The sequence below is a fragment of the Opisthorchis viverrini genome (genome assembly GCF_000715545.1).
Source record: "Opisthorchis viverrini unplaced genomic scaffold opera_v5_153, whole genome shotgun sequence".
NCBI lineage: Eukaryota > Metazoa > Platyhelminthes > Trematoda > Opisthorchiida > Opisthorchiidae > Opisthorchis > Opisthorchis viverrini.
The window spans coordinates 193,495-215,877 of NW_008751810.1; the positions used below are offsets into that span (position 1 = coordinate 193,495).

The 22,383-nt window shown below is 42.1% G+C and overlaps 1 protein-coding gene across 1 annotated transcript in view; it reads right to left on the minus strand.

Moving 5' to 3' along the window:
• Positions 1-22,383, minus strand: part of T265_06978 (hypothetical protein) — a gene marked incomplete at both ends in the record, with an annotated part of 87,940 nt that overhangs the window by 50,555 nt on the left and 15,002 nt on the right. The window contains 2 exons of the mRNA XM_009172395.1: positions 6,136-6,285; positions 16,896-17,529. Coding sequence (XP_009170659.1) covers positions 6,136-6,285; positions 16,896-17,529 — 784 coding nt within the window. The remainder of the gene's footprint in view (positions 1-6,135; positions 6,286-16,895; positions 17,530-22,383) is intronic.

Here is a 22,383-nt window from a genome sequence, read left to right on the forward strand (position 1 = left end):
AGAGAAGAAAACAAAACCCATATTTTCTCCCTGACACACACAGATGACGTTCGCCAATTCATATATATATATATATATATATATATATATATATATATATATATATATATATATATATATATATATATATATATATATATATATATATATATATATATATATATATATATATATATATATATATATATATATATATATATATATATATATATATATATATATATATATATATATATATATATATATATATATATATATATATATATATATATATATATATATATATATATATATATATATATATATATATATATATATATATATATATATATATATATATATATATATATATATATATATATATATATATATATATATATATATATATATATATATATATATATATATATATATATATATATATATATATATATATATATATATATATATATATATATATATATATATATATATATATATATATATATATATGAATTGGCGAACGTCATCTGTGTGTTTCAGGGAGAAACTATGGGATTTGGTTTCTTCGCTATCAACAGATGGATTAGAATGTTCCCCCGCTCGACAGATTTGTACACAATCTCCTATCGGACACTCTTAACAGAGTACAGCTCGATGATCCATCATACAGGATTCGCTTTTGTATCCCAAATAGTAAATTAGACGTAACTAAATTGGAAGAGCAATTCCAACAGGGATCGCATTCTACATATGTCCGCTCATGGTTGAAAACAAAAATGACTATCATAGCCTGCCAGCATCTCACTGCTCTGATCATCCAACGAGGCTCGTTAATCGATGATAACGTAGGAGACTTCCATCCATTCCAATCCCGGGCTGTACAGGAGAGAGATTTAAGTCTACATTGAAGCACAAGAGTGAAATCCATTTGCGTCTCTCGTCAAAACCAACTAACTTTGCAAATGACCGTATTTTGCCAAGTGCATAAAATTCGTTGTTCTTTTAGAACATCCAGTTGACCGAAACTCGAAGACTGCGTCTACCTGACAAGCCCCAAGAAGTGCGAAACGACTGTTGACATTTTTCGGCATCCTGACGAGTAGCGTCCTCTAAGAAAAAATACGTCTCCCTTTGATTTAGGCAGAAAAAAATCCTTATGAACAAGAAAACCGAACCTGGAAACATCACTTAAACTAAGAAAGTAAACGAATTATCCTAGTCGCTTACAAGCAAACACTCGAATCTGTTCTAATGTACTTGAATCCCGTTTCACAGGAATTGAGTATCCTGTTTCCTTTGTAAAGAATGCTTCGTCCATACCCACCTCGAAGCTTCGATCATCACAGTCCTATTAGTGATAGTCTTCAGCCAGCCTCGGCGTTAAGGCGATGGTATTTTAACCAGGATTTGCTTTCTTCCTAAGAGCGCCGTTCAACGATGAGAATCCTGAAGTGTTTCTAAAGAAATATCGCAGTGGCTTCATGTTAACGTGGTATGTTCAGAAAGATTCGAAGTTCGTGTTAGAGTTCCAAAACAACCTGAACCACTTTAACTTGATAGCGAAACATCCTAATAGTCTCAACAAGGAACTTTACAATCCCTATCAAATCATATGTGGAATCTTTTCGGAGCGCCATATGAAAATTACACCCATGCCTCGACATCAAAAATACATAAGGTATTGATTATTTTTGGCATTTCTGAACCAAACTTCTCTAACTCACTGGAGTCTATCATCCTCATGTGCGAACATTTTCAAGGTAAGTTTTGTCCCTCCAGTTCATGGCTTCATTTTCGTTACTGTGGATAAGATATCCATTTCAAATGATCCATCCATTAAAAAGGTCTGTCTTTATTCAATTTCTAGTTGTTTTCTTCAGAAGAAACAATGGGGAGAGTCAAACAGGAATCTTCTGTTCTAGGAGAGGTGATATGAAAGTAAGTTTCACGGATCCTGCGGCTACCCGAAATTGCCTTTTAGGTTTTGACCATCCACACAATCAAGAGTCTTAGTTGGTCACTGAACAAATCGGTCAACAGTGAAAACGTTTGCTGAATCAAGCATAGTGATCTAGGTTCTTCCAGTGTTAGCTGCTGAGATAGTGGCGTGTCGGAAGTCATGGCTTTAAATACCGGTATAGCTGAGGATGTGCATCGCAGAGTAGTAAAAATTAAAGATAGGAAGGGGAGGATCGTCTAGGCGAAACTGATATGAATAAGGTTCCAGATAGTAAAAATTAAAGATAGGAAGGGGAGGATCGTCTAGGCGAAACTGATATGAATACAGGTTCCAGAAGATCTACACCCCGTAAAATTAGTGTCAAAGGGTCAATCAACGTTGCCCTTATCGGAAGGTTGCTCTCCCCGTAAAAAGAAAGAGGTGATCATTCGTTCAGAATGGTATAAATGCTTCCACATACACACTATTTTACTTGTACTTTGTATGAGCAATTTCAGTACGACGCAAGGTATAAAAGCTGGTTCAAATACGGTGTATTGCAGTAGGTACGTGAGTAGTTGATGCGAAATCAGCAAAGCGGAACGCTGCACAGTACGTGAGGCGTATGAATATCTGATCAAAAGCTAGGCAGTATACCGGCATCGCAAGGTAGCTACGGTAAAAATCGTGTCCTGGCTCATTGACAAAAAATCAACGAGCGGTAGGGTTTTTGTGAGGTTGAAAGACGGAGCTTAAAAAACTCACTGGGAGTGATGCGAATGTTCAGAATTGTCCTTTTGATTTTTCTCATGTTTTTGAAAATAGATTCATCAAGCTTTTTAGGAGTTCGAGGGTATGTGCACCCTCTATGAAGCTTCAGTTGGCCGAGATTCTATGGAAATTTAGTTCATACTTGTTATGGACTGTCTTCGCTTTGCTGGATCTCTGTTGACGGATCACTCTACATCCGCGGACACTGCCCCAGCGGGCTACTACAACCGGAACGTCAAATCCGGAAACAATTCATTGCGAGACTACTGTAAGCCGAGTTATTATAAGGAGGCTGTTTAGTAGCGTACAGTTTTTTCAATGTCATTACAATCAAGCAGAAAGGCTACGGAGAACAGGTGGTTTGCGGTGGGAATTATGCCACCATCGTGCAGAATTACTCAATCTTAACATGGCCTTCTTATATGACCCTGTTCGCCATGTGTAAAATCATTCAACTATAGAGAACGGTCCAAAGACAATTGAACACAATGTAAGTGAAGTGTGAAAGACTCACTCCGTAAACAGAGCTCACTTTCCTGTATTTCCCCTCATAACGTTGCGAGGAAATCGTTCGTGAGTGTAAAAAAGACACCAACGGTTTCATTTCTTAGACAATCGTGGTAAACGCCACCCGCGTAACTGATCTTATCGCCGAAAAGAAGCTCCTTCATTTTCCGCAAGTCTAATGGGGTTAAGTAAATGGAACTGACTGGCGTAGCTGGTGAAAAACCACATGCAAAGACAGGTCCATCAATTGGTTAGCCTTAGCTACCATCTAAAGAACACATGCCAAATCCCTTTGATTAACAAGAACTCGCATATCATAGGCTGGAGCCCAGATTTTCTGGTGAACCTTTGGTGTGGCTGTGTGTGCACCAAGGCCTTCATGATCGCGCCATGTACAGTATATGGCATGGATGCTTTCCGGTTCGAAAGTCCACCAGTCCCCTCCAGTATCACATCGCCCGAAGAAATTCGGTGGCCTAGGATGGCAAAAACACTGGATAGCAAGGTGGCTTGACCACTACCAGTTTTTGCAAAGTACGATTCGCACGCAGTTTGACGCATCACACAATCGTCTGTTAGCGAAATTTTACTTGGATTGTGGATCACAATAGTGACAACGTAAAAGTCCTGCTTTTACCAGTAGGAAACACTCAGCAGTCGAGTGAACAAGTCTGGAGATTAGGGCCTCCATTTACGTTACTGGATCTCCCTTTGTTTATCATCACAATAAACGTTTCATCTCACTACTCAAGACAAGATGGCTCGGTGGTTCGATCGCGGATTTCTTCCCGGGAAGGGCCGTGGTTCAACCCGACTTAGCCCTCGTGCTTCCTTCGAGTAGCATGACAGCTAGGCGCCGAAAGGATGTTACAGCCGAACGATTTATTTGTTTTGACTGGTAGTCAGAAAAAGATAGGCAGTCACGTGAAATCTGCAAACTACCGAGACTTCGTTAGGAAGCAAGCACGTTTCAGATAGTGATCAGCTTCAGAATACCTGATAATATACCTCGGAGACATTCAGCAGAACCAGAAAAAATTGTTTACTAGAAAATATAAACACTAGCTAGTAGTTTCACTGAACTTCCAAACCGTGTGATGATTTTTGTCATTGCATGCTGATGATTTTCATTAATCTCCTCGGAGTATTACTACAGAAAGTATTTTATCCTCCCTTTCCTTATCCGTAGGAAGAACTTTTATGCTCATCACATTGAATCACATCAGTTGAGCTTCTCATCGGCTTCTTCATTTATCGGTGCTGGCTTCAGTCTTCATCCGACAAAGTTGAATTCCGTTTGTTGACTGAATATTTAGCATATTGTGTTAAGTGGCTTTGAGCTAGGTTCTACATAAGACTGTTTTCTTGCATGTTTTGTACGACCGTGTCCACGCTGAACATTTGATGACCAGATGTGGTGACAAATGGTCTACACCATAGAACTATGCTGTTTCTTAAAGTCCAAAGTCCAGAACGACTGCACGTTAAGCTAAAGTTCTTGATTCATCGCAGGTGTATGCACACAGATGTATGTGTAGCAGGTGCAATCGTAACGAAAGTTCAGGTGGAGGCCTGATGAATTCTGGATTACCTGTTATTCAAGATGGATCTGTTGAAAAAACTGATTAAATTAGCCTGAACTTAGATGGGGGACTGGAAGCAGTCGCCTCGGAGCTGAACGCGATATTGCGACTCCGAAAAAATACGGCTGACGAGCAGACGTGCACAGAACTTTTGGGAACCACAAGTCATTTCGAGCCTGATGATGAGATAAAGAAGCAGTTGGTTTGCTCACCTAAAAATTCTGAGATCATCCGTCAGTTCCTCCGGTTTTCAGAACAGCGTCATGAGCCCGTTCCTACTCACAGAAAGGCTACTCAATCACCATTCTTTGTTGGAAGTTAGCTGCTACCGAATGGGAGGATAAATGATTCCTTCTCGAGAACCATCATTTATAGCTTCAGACATGACCGACATGGCAGAAGAAGGAGGGATTATCGATTGACTTTAAGCCAAGCTATACGACCATAATTGGTTTATCGTGAACCTAGGTCTTTTTTGAACTTTTATAAAAGTCTTGTTTGCAGGCCATGTTTTGCGTTCATGCCAGTCGGACAGTCTGAGGGCAGAACATAATGCAAATGCGATTCTGTGTCTGTTATGTGAATGACCAAACGTTGGAAAGACGGGACAATGTCTTAAACCGTGGAAGGAACTCCAGCGTTCTCTGAAAAAACGGAATCCTCTAAAATACTTGCTCATGGCTGGTTGTGAGATTTGCCATGTTTGTATCCACAACTGAACTCTTCGGCTCCTTTCTTGGTGCCAAGATTCTAGTTTACCTACACGAAAGCAATGACGCATTGGACTAAAGGTCCGTCCAATCATTACCCGCCCAGCGTCAGTCGGGTAGACCACACCTGTTTAATTGCGGAGCGCGATAATTCATATGCATTCATTGTGTGCGAACACTCGCGTCGCACTTCAAACTTCTGGCGTTCAAATCATTGCGTAGCCAAAGACATTCGCTGTTGGTGAGCTAGATTGAAAGTGAAACTCGAGTTCATTGTTTCCCCTTTGTCGCATGGATGCACCAGAAGGGTTAGAGAGCGCCAAGAGAAGTAACGTCCGGACGAAAGTTAGATGGACACAAACTAAACCAACCATAACCGTTATGTGATGTTCCCAGGACCATGAGATCTGATTTTTTCGGTATTTTCAATTGAATAGTATGATAATGAGTATCTAACTCCATTGTTGGTTGCGAATCTACAATTAATGGTTCTGTTACGGAATATCAGGAGCAAAGATCTTCACATAACTCAAGTAGGCACCCCAATAGACTGACGCACGAACTAGCTTTCTAGTATGCCTTGATTTCCGTAAGATTGATATGATCACCTTCGGATACGTAGTTCGTTTCAGTCACGACTCACGCGTTTTCACTGTGAATGGCGCTCCTAAACCACATACAATCCACAGTTCATTTCTATGCCTACTGCTCCCAGCCTCATATTTGCTCGCAGATGTGTCTACTTCAGCAGAAGTGAGACCGTTCTTTGTGTATCCCATTCGTTGGAACTGTCCTAAAAAATGGCCATCTGAAACCTTGTTCCGAACTCAATGATTCAGTGGAAGCCATTACTAAAACCTGTGGAACAAAGTGGTAGGATATTGGTGAGTAGGTTCGTCGCGCGGTGAAGTTCGGTGCACAGGTTCCTCGCAGTAATCTTTCAGTGTGTCTGTTTGGAAGGGGGACTACTGATCAGCACAGTAAACATGATCCGTTTTGATGTTGAGGTCGAACTTCAACCACAAACCACTACACTATGAAAGTTATCCAGACGGCACATAGTGCGATACCATACTGAAAAAATAATGATAGAATTAAGCAGTGTTTCCTTGAGCTTGGGAAAGGGATTAAGCTGAGGTCCTAATTAGGGGTTGATCTACATAAATACCCTCTATCCTTTTTATTTTTCTTACATCTGGACAGCCCGCAGTTGTTTCTCAGTCCATATCTTGCGATAATTTACAGCGTTTAGTGTCCTTTGTTTCGCAGTTAGCAAAAGTTACATCAGCAGCTGGAAGAAAGTTTGTTTGTCGTGCAAAAAGTAACTAATTTGTGCTAAATTCATTTAGTAATCTGTCACTTTCCGGTTTTTATTGTTGGAGGAACTGTTTTTACTCCCCGATTTGAACCACAACGAAAGACCAGGTCACCAATCTTACTGTCCCGTAACTGTTGCAGCTATTGTTTGTCGATGGCCTGCAGCGTGTGTGCTTGTTGTTTGTCTGTTTACCTGCTCTCTCTCTCTCCCCTCTCTATTCTATCGTCAAAACTATGTCCTAAAACTCTGTTGGCAGCGCTCAGCAGCTTGAGTGAAAAGTGAACGGGACTGGCTGTCTATCCGTTTATATGGTGTTTATCCAATCCAGATCAGTTGATAGGTTTTGTATAGTTGTTTGTCGTGCAAAAAGTAACTAATTTGTGCTAAATTCATTTAGTAATCTGTCACTTTCCGGTTTTTATTGTTGGAGGAACTGTTTTTACTCCCCGATTTGAACCACAACGAAAGACCAGGTCACCAATCTTACTGTCCCGTAACTGTTGCAGCTATTGTTTGTCGATGGCCTGCAGCGTGTGTGCTTGTTGTTTGTCTGTTTACCTGCTCTCTCTCTCTCTCCCTCTCTATCTATCGTCAAAACTATGTCCTAAAACTCTGTTGGCAGCGCTCAGCAGCTTGAGTGAAAAGTGAACGGGACTGGCTGTCTATCCGTTTATATGGTGTTTATCCAATCCAGATCAGTTGATAGGTTTTGTATAGTTGTCTTTGTGTATACTAGTTGCAGCGAACAAAGATGTCTGTTACGTGGATATCACACCATTGTTTGTAGAGTGGTTTCCGATCACATGATCATCGATACAGTCAAAAGTATTCATTCCTTTGGCGACTGTCCGCATTCGGCCGCACTATTATCTCCTAGTCAGCTGATTTCTACCGCAAATTGCGAGCATAAATTGACTCGAAAATGCAACTAGTTTTTTTTGTGCCTAAAGGAAAGCACACACGGGACATGTACCGTTTATCCGTGTATGTTGTCAGTAGCTACTGCAGGACCGAAAATGACAAAACGGGAGGTTATTTTTCACTGAAATGAAGGAAAGACAAGAAACCTAAATATCTGAGGGAAATTGCGGCCATATTCAGCATAGTTGTCAGTTTAGTTCGTAGTATAAAGACCCAGTTGGCTCGGAATTCACTCTAGCGGACGAGCCTTGTTGACAAGATTAATAATAGGATTGAGCCTTCCGTTCGAACATACCTCTAGACAGAATCAACAGTTTGCCAGGCGCGAGGCATCACAAACTGAGTAAAACTGGGGTTAGGGAATTTGCTTCATGTAACTCCAGCTTGTGTTCTCATGAGTAGATAGAAAAGAGACCCAAGACACCAATCCCTCTCCAAAGCTTATATGATGAACTGGTTTTGGATCAATGTTGTACAAAAGTTCAAAGCTATCTGGACACTGTTCCAGCAGGTCAGTGAAATCTACTTCTTCGTTTCAAAGGTGGAATTGACAGATTCGAAAGAATATCTTCTCGGGAAAGAAGTCCATATTACCGTCTACAATGAAGTTGCATATTTTGTCCACTCATGTTCTGTCTTCTAGAGCAGTCTAGAAAAGACTGCACCAGTTAACTGTCTGTTGAAGAATAATCCTAAGAACGAACAGTCGGGCTGAATAACACACCACACCTTTCTGTGACACGGCATAAAATGTCCTGCAATTGCAGGCAGTCCAAACCAACTTCACCGAAAAATAACGACAAATCAATGTGAATTTTAGTAAATTATTGGAAAGACACAAAGGCGACTACTTAATGCTGTTGAAAAACAATCCGGGTTACCTTACTGACGGAAACAAACAAACCGGCGACGGTAGCCCACAGCATGTGAATGAAACTAATCGATTTAGTCTTGCCCACTGCCGAGTTCTGTTTCGGCAGAAGGTTTAACGGACGGTTACAACCTGACAGCGTGTCCTGAAAATAGCGATCGAAGATTAAACGTAGTTAATGAGCTTAGTCGTGACGTTTACTACACAAGCCGGACCAAGATGGGAAAGAAAATAGAAACAGTTATTGCCGTATTACGTGTCGATGTAGTTTAGGACGAATCTGTTCATTCCTAGGCGAAGCCTGAATATTAGTGTTGTGAGTTGTGTGTTACGTCTACACAAAATATTGGCTCATTCAGTTGTTACCGAGCAGTATTCACCGTAGGCCGTGATAGTCCCTCTAAAAATCACTGACACACTGTGTGGGACGCTTCAGTACTCTGTCTCAAAAGAATCTCCATCTGGGCAACACCTTAATGACTATCTGTATCCTGTTTGTTATATCGTAAGTAAGCATTCGCTGAAGAAACTTGCCAACTTTGCAACTGAATTCTCCAGCTTTCAAAATCTTCCAGTAATCTAACAGAAAATACTTCCGGAGAGTTCCACTCACCAAGATGTGAAGCGAACGGATGACTGAAATTCTCATCTATGGACTTGACCCAAATTCGCACCCTGCCTAATCTTAAGCAGATTGGTTGAACCCATTCTGAGTAAGACAACTAATGTTCAGTTTGTGGTCTACGGTAGTCTCATTGGCTAGAACTGCTATTCTGCATTAGGGTGATCTTATCGACCGTCTTTCAATGAACCCGTTCGACCTTTATTGGAAGACTTAATAAGGCTGTGTGTCTTAACGACACGCGCCGAAGAAATTAAGACTCAGAGGAAAATGAAACAAGGACTCAAATGTTTGAATAAAGATTGATTGTGTGAAGAAAAGTGCCTCTCTCGAAAAGTAAACATGTCATTTGGTTCGTTGGACTTGATTGTTTAAATTTTTTCCGTGGAACATCTCTAACAAATTCATTTTAGGCAAGCAACTGTTCTCAAGTTAGAACGGCTCCCCCAGGTGATCACCTGCTGTATCTCCAATTCATGTACATCGAAGTTATGCCCTTCTGACAGGACTGTCTCCAGGGGATACTATCTCCACACAAGGAACCACTTCATGTTCCGTCGTAATAGGAAACACTGATTCCTCATCCATACATGAGCACGATTGTTCTACACAGCTATTTACTACGGTTTTATAAATCTCATCGTCTATATCTCCCATGGTATGTCGTTTCTGTAAAGGAATGGATACAGATGGAACGCTGCTGGACCCACACAAGTGTGAGGAGGGGAGGATTTTACAGAAACCCAAACGTGACACAAATCGAAGTAGCCAAGAACGTATCAACTAACTGGACCATAGTTGGGACAGCAAAAGATCTTTAGAATGGGCTTTTGTCTTGAATGTACCAATGTGTTCTAATGCGCTACACAGGTTCTTGATCAGTCAAGCGAAAGAGTGAAGATACTAATTAGTTTGGAGAAACACCACTCATGGGGTTGGGCTGAAAACTCTTCGTGAATGCTAATTAACCAACTTAAATGAGGTGAAATGCCACCAAGTTGAATGAATGTGATAGGATAATCTTGCTTTCGCGATTGTTAAATAACGGGCCACAGTGTAACTTGTGTATAGTAGGATAGTTTCTAATCAGAGCTAGCCATGTATGGATGCGAATCAACGACCCGTAAACTGATGCTCGTGTGGTATTCTGGTACAACTTTGTTCTACTGGCTGGTCTCCGGATCCTGGTGGTCTAGTTTTGGTTGACTGAAAAATGACAGTGGTTTTGTTTTCCGAAGATAGGAACAAAATTACACAGCAAGTCCCTCCCTCGAACGGCAGGAACTATGCTATTATGGATGGATTTTCAAATCACTTGATGAAGTTGGTCGTGGTTAGTACCTTCTGTGTGAGTTCATTCTATCTGAAGCAGAAAGACAGCAAATTTCAAGTTTCATCAAGTTCGGGTTTCACAAGAAACTCCCTTAAAACATGACTTCATTCGGAATAGCCGCTTATATCGACCATATATGAATAAATATGGCTCTGTAGCTTTTTTTACCTGGAACCTTTCGGAGATTAATACAGAAGCGGATGGTGACGCGACAAAGAATTCAACTTGAGATCCCATTTGTCAAAGATGAATTGAGTGATACTGTCTTAAAAATATTTCCCTATTTAATGAAACAATGTTCCTTATACTTGTATCATACGCTGCAGTACTGAGGAGCATTTCTTAGCCTGTTTCGGACGAGACTCGATGATCTACTCGGCGCCATGTGTGGGGAATACCGCCGTCTTCATTACTATGGATTGTGAACAATACCAGTTGCATCAACAAACACGATTACTAAGCACGAATTGCGACGCGACAGTATTCAATATATTGCTAGTGGTTTTCGCATGTTGCAAGCCATTGGTTTCATTCGGCAATATATGAACGGAACACAATGAATAATTAGCGAATGCATCATGAATACACATGTGCTACTGATGGTGGTACTTTTAACCTTTTTTCGGTGCAGGAGGTGGGGGCTCGATAACTACCAAATGCGTTCCAGAGAGTTCCGAAAAGGACATTGATTAATAATTACTGACCTACATATAATGCAATTTAGTGCCCATCGTGTAGACAAACAGGATGAGGATAATAGTCACAGCACAACTTCGAGATTATCCAGGGCATTCTAGAATGTGTTGGAAGGCTGGCATTATCGTAGTCCTTATCCCAGCCATTCAAAACAGCGACCATAACAGTGGGAGGTTGACAGTTATCCTAATCAGTCGAAATAAGGTGAAAAGTTACCCCGACATACCTTATCACAAAATAACCGCGAGAAAAAACATGCTGTTTTAAGGCCATCCGCAGATCAATAAAATTATCAACTACAATAAAGGAAACTACTCACAAGGTTGCTGAAAACCCTTCGATAGCCCACGACCGGTTTCGCCCTTCTTGGGGCCCGTCAGGTAGGCGCAGTCCCCTAGTTTCCGTCAACCTTATGTTCTACTTGAATCTAAATTGGACTGTTTTCGAGAAATACACTCATTTGCAAATCAATTTGGTTTTCACGAAAGACTCAAGCGAATCTCTCGTTCCTATAAACTACAATCTTGTAATGCAACCTGATAGCCTAGACGATTGGTTCTTCCAGGCGTGACAGGCTGCAAAGTTGTTGCAGCCCGAAATGCTTCTAGAAAGAACCGTTGCTGACGGCCTTCAGGGGATCTCCAGTGTTTTTGAGTATAGGCATATCTACTGTAAGAGCAACAGAATTACAACAGAACCGCACAAACAGACAAATCGTTGAAAAACGGGACCGCTTTGGTCTTTCGCTCGATGGCACCAACTAATCACGCACGCTGCGAACGCACCCAAAAGCGGAAACTGGTCTAGTAACCAGCTTTAGGACGTGTGAAACACCAGAAGCCTGCGAAGTCCTGATGGGCCAGTGGCTGTGGCCCATGGTGCTTGACTGAGGGCCCGAGTGAACAGCGATGAGAACGAGCCAACAGTGTGAAGTTGGACGCATGCTGGGTCATTTTTGTGTGTGATCCGAATGTGTGCTTAGCTTTGCGCTTGTGAGACACATTTTTCAATTAACCGTGGGAAAATCACTCCGACCATTTTACCTGCTTGTGAAGACATGGCAGTTTAAATCTGTGGTGTCAAAAACAGTGGTTTTTCAACTTTGTGAAGGATTGGAGATGACCAGCCTGATGAACCGATGTGCAATCAACACATTCTGAAAGTATTTTTGGTGAGCCTGCCCTGTACAAGTAGGCTGTCCAAACGCAGATCCTTATTAGTTACTCATAAGATGTGGGAGAAATTGAGAACCCTATTTAACACGAAAGTATCCATTTAAATTTCCAGTTTTCTTTATCCCACTTCGAACACCGCCATCACTTTATACAGACGTGTCGACAGAGATGTCGGGCTCACCCTCATCCCGACAGTGCCTATACCATGGTATACATCGGAACGCACGCGAATTTTAAGGTTTCTCTACAATTACCAAATTATCTTCATATCTGGAACACAAAGAATTCCTATGGTGCCTTCAAAACTCCTAAATTCGAAGTTTAGACGCGAAAACTCTTCATACAAACACCGACGTGAGTTGAACTTCTTAAACCGGAAGCTAGAAAGCAAAAGACGGAGCAGATAAGCCTCATTTGCTACCAAAATAATTTCAGTAGTATCATAAGAATTTTTGACGTATAAATGGAAAAATTCATTCGAAGCAACCTTGATTACCATGTCTTTGTCTTTTGAATCAGCGTTGCCAGAAGTGTCAAGCGACAAAAAACGGGGGCTGGGGTATTCTGGAACCGGCTGACTTATTTTATTAAAGGTCGCGCAGTTTGATTTCAACCTTTTTGACTACCCGAAAGTTCAAGAATTGAAACTTGTCCGAAGTGTGGCAGGATGAGCTTAGTAGTGTGATTTAAAGTAAGAGACCCCAAGTTAACTAAGCCTGCTTGAAGTACCGCTGTACTTTCTTGCTCAGAACGCTCCCTTATTGGTCAACCGTCTGAGAGACAACTTTCGAAAATCTACATCTATTGGCTTAGCCCCTCTTCCCCGATTTCATCGCTACTAGATAGATAATTCGATTGCGATATTAAACGTAATGTATGATTTAGAACAATATCAAGAACAGGGAGTGTAGGAGGGAAACGTGCTCAAACCAGAATGACCACATCTGGAAAACCTAACAACCGCGCGCACACGCACACGTTCATGTGTTACGTCACAGACTATTGTTTGTCGGTATACTGGAACGCTGTTTACCGTTTTCTAGCAGTGGAGAAACACGCCAAGAAGATATAAAAAATCGCTTGCTTGGAGAATGTGCTCGTGTTCAGTGAAGCGGTCAAAGATGGAATGATTCATCCCTTTCAAAGGTACACAAATGGGTTTTTTCGTCTGGAGAGGTTTGTTTGTGTGTAGACTACAGCGTAAAATTCCTAAATGGCGCAACTTGTGTTCAGTTGTTTTTTTTAATAATGGACTCCAAAAAACAGCACCACATGTAATCAAACGCACCTTAGTGTCTTAGTTTCTTGCATAGTTGCACAGCAGTTCTACCGTTCAGAACGTCCTGAATTTGGACGCTACATGGGAACTACCATGGTGAATAGTTTCAGTCGTTCTCCATGGAAAAATGACTTGCTGAGCTTAACGAAACTGCCAAAGATTTAGAAGTGCAGGTCCATAACCGATGTCATTCAATTCTGTTGGATTGACTGTGTAGGGTTGTCGGACCATCATGACAACCCCGCCGGTCAGACATTGGGATATCATCTCACCATGAAATCAACAAAACTTCGACCTTCTTGAGAAATACACTCATTTGCAAATTAATTTGGTTTCCACGAGAGACTCAACTGTATCCTCTCGTTTATGATATTCTACAACTGAATGTGTTGCACACAGGCCGCCTCATGATTCAGTTGGCACGATATTTGAGATATCGCAGTATATTTTCATAAAGGAAACTACTCACCAGGTTGCTGAAAACTCTTCGACAGCTCACGACCGGTTTCGCCCTTCTTGGGGCTCATCAGGTAGGCGCAGTCCACGAGTTTCCGTCAACTTTATTTCTACTTGAAATCAAATTGCACGAATAGGTGTCTGCTTATCGGTGTTTGTGAGTAGTCTCCTTTATGAAAAATAACTTTGACCTATTATACCATCTTCCCAGAGTATAGCCAGAATACATCTGAACCGTCCAGTCTAAAGTAAAATTCGAACGTCGGAATGATAAAAGCCAACTGGAGATAGAGGGGTTCATCGTAAGCTACTTGAATTTGTCGGTTGTTGTTGGGTGCGAAGAGATAGGACAGTGGAAGGCAGTTGATTTTAATCAGAGTCCTCAATTGTTGGACATCCAACAACAACAATAGGGAAATGGAAAGTCGGCTGATAAGTAAAGTGGCAATTGTAGTTGCAAGAACATTTAGTTGTGGCTCGTACTCGTAGAAATTAATTCAGTGTTTATCATGGAATGCCAATTTTGTTGCCAAAAAACGGTAGTTGAGTGCCTGGACCAAACAGTAAGCGATGCAAGTATTCGGAGCTCAGCCTTCACGCTATCAAAAAACTCCCTATCAGCATTTTCCACAAGAATACAAAAAAGGGCCTGAACGAGAGTAAGTTGTTCGAACCAGTGACGTGTTTGTCATTTGGGGGCGATTGTATCTCATTGTACCATGTATGGCTCGACATACTTAGACACGATACAATGGTACAGACGCTTGCATTACGAAATGGCATCACAAGACTCTTAAACAATAAGATGGTATCACAAGGACTAAACAGCTGAGAGAGTCAAATCTAGAATCTCCTTAACAAACAAATAACAACGGAACAAAATCGAATGCGTCAATGTGTTTTTTCATGAAATTCCTAATTGGTTATCACTTGATTTGACGTGAGAAGGCCAAGACATTCCGATCTAATCCGTAACATGTTTTTTGTTCACTCGGTGTTGCCATGGTAGCTGCATAGCTAATCTACCATAGTTGCAGTGTGTCAAGCTTTGAGCTCACTCTAAATCAGTTGCAAGTCTGGTAAGAACTTAGATTGGGGTACGTGTTCCTTTTGGTCGTCATGGTAACGCCTTCTCACTACAGTCGAATGAGAAAAACGGAACATGCAGTGGAGAGCTTTTTTTGCGCTCTCGGATGCCTCATTTAGCACGGTGTGACCACACCCATTTCATGCTTGAGAACAATGAGATAATTTTCGGATGATCTTTGGGTCAGTAAGCTCAGAAGGTGATTTAGCGTAGTCGGTCGATTCCGGCAGACTACTGATCGTCCCCCCCACCAAACACCTGAAGTATTTTCTACACAGCAGTTTGTTGTTTTTGGTCGCAACAGCGGGACAACAAGTTTTATTGAACCAATCTGATTAGCTTTCGTCGGTAGGGGAAATCAAGTTTATTGACCGGTCATTTGATTAATGTAACTTGGTTTACTATGAAACTCGAGTTTACTTCAAAATACTTCAGGCATAGCTAGAATGTTTCCTAGAGGATTTGCAAATGTGCGTACGATATACTTGTTCTATACCACGATGTGCACACCATATTTCCCATGAATACTTACAGGCAGATGTGCGAAAATTGACGTCGGATGAGGAACTAGCTCCTGGAAACGAAGTGAATTGTTCTGATAAACATCATCTGATACGGAAGAAACACGGATTTGAGAGACCTTGAACACGAACTGAGTACTCGTAGTGCAAACGAAATGACAGTTTTTAAACGGGACAACAACCCGCGACCCTTTGTTTACCGGGTAGCGGCCTACCAACTGAGCTACCGTAGACTCTGCCCTACGTCCCACACGTGCACTCAGGTTCCGCCAGGCCTCTGCCTACTGAATCAACACTTGACATCTGTCAATGCCATTAGTGTGACCAAACTAGTCTAGAAGTTGATGCCTATCAGCGAGCAGAAGGACGAGTGGTTGTAGATACGAATCCCATCTAACGACTCTGTATTTTCGACTGTATTGCGCGTACGCGGGCACACGTCTAGTTTGTCGTTTGGTTATCAGGTGGACGAGCCCAAACAGTGGTTTTATTTTAAACATGATACGAGAGCTGTGGGGAGGCTTTCCTCACTCGCTGGGTCCAATATGATTGGAGATTCAAACCCTGTAAGCATTAGGCTTTTTCTTATGTAAATCAATAACAAAATGGCTGACCCTAACGGTTCTAGTGCAACTGGTAACCCCACAATTCTTAAATAAACCTTTTTTATCAGTATTAAATCAGCTAACAGGTTGTTTATTGGCTTGAGCGAAAAAACGATAGGGCTGCCACACGTGATATCTCTTTTGTTATGAGTAGGGCATAGCCCATAGAAGTGATCGCCTTGCGTCACATCAGCTGATCAGTACCACTAACTTTAGATAACACATGAATGACGCATAGCGAAATCACCGTTCCATCAGGAACACATAATTTCGAGTCAAATTTGAAGACTGATCTGATGCGCCTCGGGAACTGGCACACTGCAAAAATGTGAATTCCGATGAAACCCAATGTTGACTCATTTCTAACCGGATAAGTACAGTCGACAAATTCCTCAGTGCAAGTCTCAGTGAAAACTGTGTACATTTTTGAATTAATGTGGCTGTGGAGGTACGTACGTAAGAGAGCAAGATTATTGCCAGAAATTAAAAAAAACGTTGCGGCCTAAAATATCCACTTACCAGTCGTAGTCTCTAGCCACACAATTCCATTCAAGCATATGGTAGTTCCTGGCTCACACGGACCCAGTAAATCCGGCTCAGTTATCGTACCCTTACAACTGTCTAAGGTTGTATTCACACCAATTCCACGATGTGTGGGTTTCATTGTCGGTGTGCTGGATGCGATGGAACATTGCAGCGGGATGCTAGGAGAGGGACTGGAAGAGTTGCAGTAGCCATTAGCAGATTTAAGTCGACAGATATTATCTGGATTGCACGGAGATCGTGGTTGATTGATGGAATCTGTCGCTGGGGTTGTGGTCGGTGTATTCATTTGGGAATTTGAATGTTTGTGTGTGATTCTCGTGAGAGGATTGGGGGAGTGTGATTCACTACTGTGAATTGAGGCGTTTGGGGGTCTGTGGTTGAAGCCGTCCATTCCGTTTGGGTAGGAAATGGAGGTGACAGTGGTCGATCTCTCCAGGTCAGGATGACCACGACTGCCGGAGGACGAAGAAAAGTCGGTTAGGACTGATAAGGGGCGCGTACAGTGGGCACTGGAAGGTGAGGAATGTGGGCCGGGACTTGGATGGCTGAACACTGATGGAGGTAGAGGACTGCTGCGGGCTGAGTCTGGAAGAACGCGGTCTTCGATCTGAAAAGGGAAGTGGGATGTAAATGAGTACAAGGCTGGCGGATTGGAACATCGCGCAGAAAAGCCGGCTTTTGCGTACATACATTAAGTAGCACATAATCCGTGGTGTATTCGGAACCTATTAGGAATCCGAGGACAGTGTAAATGCCAGCCCTATCCATGCCCAACCAAATGATTGAGGAGGAGTTCAGACTTCACTGGAACGGAGCAAGTAGACTAAGAGTCCTGGGATACGGAAATGAAAAGGAAGCCGCTGGGTTCCTCTAACTTCATCCGTATGCATGGGAGTATGTCGCTTCTTGTTAGAAGCTGCATTTCAGCCACTGTTGAGCTGCTTACCAATGAACACCAAGTAAATCACAAATAAACAGGGACTGGTTTGAGTACTATTTGATGACACATCGATCGGATGAAACAACAGTTACAAGTGGTAGTTGGTCACGTCTGTAGCCGGTGTGATATTCTCATATGTGATACATAGGATGGTAAGCCGCATACTGGGAAGACGAAGGACAGGTGAACTACTCTGATGTGTTGAGGGAGGGTATAACAGCCAACAGCGATACATATAGTTGGCACAGATTGTTGGTCCTACCTTAAACGGCCTATCGGTAACAAAGTCAACCGCGTGTCAAGATTGTGAAGCGAGAGTCAAGCTTCTTGTTAGAAGCTGCATTTCAGCCACTGTTGAGCTGCTTACCAATGAACACCAAGTAAATCACAAATAAACAGGGACTGGTTTGAGTACTATTTGATGACACATCGATCGGATGAAACAACAGTTACAAGTGGTAGTTGGTCACGTCTGTAGCCGGTGTGATATTCTCATATGTGATACATAGGATGGTAAGCCGCATACTGGGAAGACGAAGGACAGGTGAACTACTCTGATGTGTTGAGGGAGGGTATAACAGCCAACAGCGATACATATAGTTGGCACAGATTGTTGGTCCTACCTTAGACGGCCTATCGGTAACAAAGCCAACCGCGTGTCAAGCTTGAGAAGAGGAGGAGAGTCAAACAGATGCCTGGAACCACGGCTATGGAGAGCGTGAATGGGAAACCGGCGCTCAATTTGGCTCAGTCTTGTCCTGATTAAGATTTATGTCGAAAGCGAAACGCTGCCAAACAATAATCCCACGCACTTGGCGAAATACACTCACTTGCAAACCAATTCGGGTTTGCGATAGCCTCACTTAAAGCCCAGCCGAATCTCTCGTTTATGATGCTTTTAAGCAGCTGAATGTGCTGCATCAGGCCGTCTCATGTTTCAGCCGGTACGATATTCGAGATAACGCGATACATGTATGGACATAATACACTAATCACAAGGTTTCTGAAGATTCTTCGACAGCTCCTCTCGGGTGGGCGCAGTCCCCGAGTTTCCACCAAACTCATAGCACTAGGTGAGTCTCTCGCAAAACCAAATTTGTATGCAACTGAGTGCATTTCGCTAATTTAGTGCGATTTGGTTTTAAGTGAAACATACGGTTGACGGAAACACGGGGGCCGCGCCTACCTGATGTGCCTTAAGAAGGGCGAAACCGGTCGTGGGCTGTCGAAGAATTTTCAGCAACCTGGTGAGTAGTTTCCTTTATGAAAATATACTGTGATATCTCGAATATCGTGTCAACTAAAAGATGAGACGGCCTGTGTGCATCACGTTCATTTGTAGAATACCATAAATGAGAGATACAGTTGAGTCTCTCGTGAAAACCAAATTGATTTGCAAATGAGTGTATTTCTCGAAAACAGTCCAATTTGGGTTCAAGTAGAACATAAGGTTTACGGAAACTTGGAGGCTGTGCCTACCTGATGAACCCCAAGAAGGGCAAAACCGGTCGTGGGCTGTGGAAGAATTTTCAGTAACCTTATGAGTAGTGTATTACGTCTACCTTCCCCCACCCCCCGGAATGCTTACAAAACTTTTCTTGAAATAGAAGCTGGGACATTTAGATAATTCTAAAGCTACAGAAACGGGTCGAAAACCAAGCAATATTTACAACTGGAAAAGAAGGCCCTCATGTGGCATGCTAGTGAATCATCACACTTTTGTTTGCAAATATCAGTTCTCTGGGTTGGCATCGCAGTCAGAATTCGCAAACAGTAAGGCATTTGGCTCTGTACAAACCGTCATTGTTACACCAACTAGGCAAAGGTAGTTGGTTTTTAACCATTCGTATCAATCAGGTGCACGTTGAATGCCATCCAACCATCCAAACACGTGTTCTTAGATAACCCTATATCCAGGTGATGATTCTCAATGATAGGTTTTGCCCATGCCATTTGAAACTGAGTAAACACTTCGTTGGATGTTTATAGCGCGGCTTTGGTTGTTCTTTCTCTAGTTCACCGTTGAACTGTGGGCGATAAAAATTACCTGATACACAGTACACGCCTCCTGACCGAACACATCTTTGAACACGGATTCGTCCAGTTAAGGTGCTTCATATATGAAAGAAATAAGCAAGTTTGCACATAATTTGTTTGGATGTGAGCTTCAGTCTCCCCTTGGAGGTTTACAGTCACTTTATATGTGTCGGTGGTGACAGTTGGGATGAAACTTTCAACGGGTTGAATAGGCTTGGTCCCACAATTAATTCTGGCGTTCTGTATCGTTTCTTCAGTTCACATCCCTGTTTGGTGTCTCCAGCCTTTCCGTGTTAAAAATTCTTTCAGTCAGTTAACGTAGACAGGCCTTGTAAACTAAGTCAGGTGTTATGAAGAAACCTAGGCTGAGTACAACAAAGCCTGGAACTTGAATGGCTTGCATCTCAAGAAAGAGGAAACTAATCTTTGGACCAGGTCACCAACATGCGTCTGGTTTCTGTGCACAATTTCCAAGCCAAGAACCGAAAATAAGCGTTCATTCAGGGGGTGAAAGTCTGGCTTTCCTCGCTCTAAACGATTGTTGTAGTATTTTACATGAGAGATGGGAGACTTTTAAGCAAGAGATGAACCATGTTACTCTGTTCTCTGACCATCAGTTGGGACAAACCTTCTGCCATAGCCCAGTTGCTGTGCTTATGTGGCTTTATGTCTTGTAGCCTCATGAACTGTGGCATTACTAACAGTTCTAAGTGGAGTGGAGAGACAGTTGCTACTTCAAAAGACTGGCGGGATTTACGAGTTTCGCTCACCGCTGACCGCTCCATATAAGTTCACAAGTGTCCCACGCGTAGCCACGGCGGCATGTGAAATGTCAACTGAACACGAAAACAACTAACTGGGTGTCATACCATAAATCGATGGTACCTTACGAATCACAAATCAACCGCAGAATACGGCAGTCGTTGTTTCGCTTCAGGTCGTACTGGCTAGTGGTATGTAAATTTTGACCGTTTGAAAGAAAGGCACATATACCCGTTGCCAAGGTGACTGCTCAGGGCAAAAATGTAAAATTTGAGTGAGTAAATCTGAATGTAATAGAACGCCGGACTGCATATAGACTGGAGATCATAGGAACTCATGTGGTTGGGAACTAATCTGAACTCTATGAAGCCGGGTGTTAGTGTTAGTGGTTTTCTTAAGGATGTTCGCACCGATCAAGTATAAGTTGCTTCGTTTCAGAGAGGTTTGGAAACGGCTACCCAAACATTTCCCATAGGTCGCTTTGTTGGTCAATCCCTTATAACTACTGGCTACTGAGAGAGTTAAAGCAGAATAAGCAGAAGATAAAACGGAAAAGAAACCGTCACTGTAGCAGTACTGGAAGCAAAAGATTTAATCCCAACTCAGAAATACGGAGCGATATAGCTCCACCACTTTAAAGACAACTATCATTGGGGATGCCAAGATCTCTCTGCTGAGAAGTAACATATCCCTAAGGTCATAAAATCCGTGCACTACACACCCAAGTTTAGTTCCCAAATGAACCTATTTGTGCCTCGGGCTGAGTATCCTAAGTTAAACTAAATCGGACTTACGATACTAGTTAGTTGAATGGAATGGAGTGCTGGTGAAAACACGAATCTGACAGCGTTCTTTTTAGTTGGAGAAACATGACACTGCTCAAAGATTCCATAAAAATGCACATTTATGTGAATTCTTCCGTTAGGGTGGAAAGCATACACTTAAGGGGGTCGAAGCATGGAAAATAAATATGTCTGACGCCACTTGACTTGTTCGTACTAAACAGAGACGTTTCATTTGTCTAACCAACTGTGAATTTCGGTGTGAAATTTTTTATGGGTAACGTAGCGAGAATCACCGCTGAACAACAAAATTTATGGTTGTTCAACAAGATGGAAACCCGCAGTTCAAGGAGCGTCTGTATGAGTGAATAAATCAAGGTGCCAATCAAAGACAGGACCAGGGTGTTTCGATACCACCTGTGGGACAAATCCCTCCATAGAAACTACCCGCTGGGTCAGTCAGATAGACAACACAGTGGGAGCACACAATAGTGGCAGCTGGACTTGCCTATGGCAAAATATGAGTGAGTGACTCCTGACTAAGCAGATAGTCTGATCAGATTCCTTTGCCTGGTGTGAATTCATTTGGAAAAGATTCGAATTGTTCGAGTATCGGTCAGTCAGCTGAAACCTCTTGGTGAATCGCTTTGATTTTCGGCAGTATTGGCTTGTGTGTGGAACAAAGCGTCTTTATCCTCGTGTGGATAGCCTGCAGCAACCCAGCCGAAAGTTTGGAAAATTGGTGTTCCACACATGTTCACACGTTCGGGAGTAATCAATAGATTGGATGACAAAAGCTATCACAACAGACCTGGTTTCGCTTTAGTTATTTCATGAAATTTGATCCTGAATTTTAACTAGTCATGGTAAGCTCCCTTAAAACCTGCTGGTGGTTTTCAACTTATCACGGAATCTATTTCGCCCGGCAAAATAGAAACTA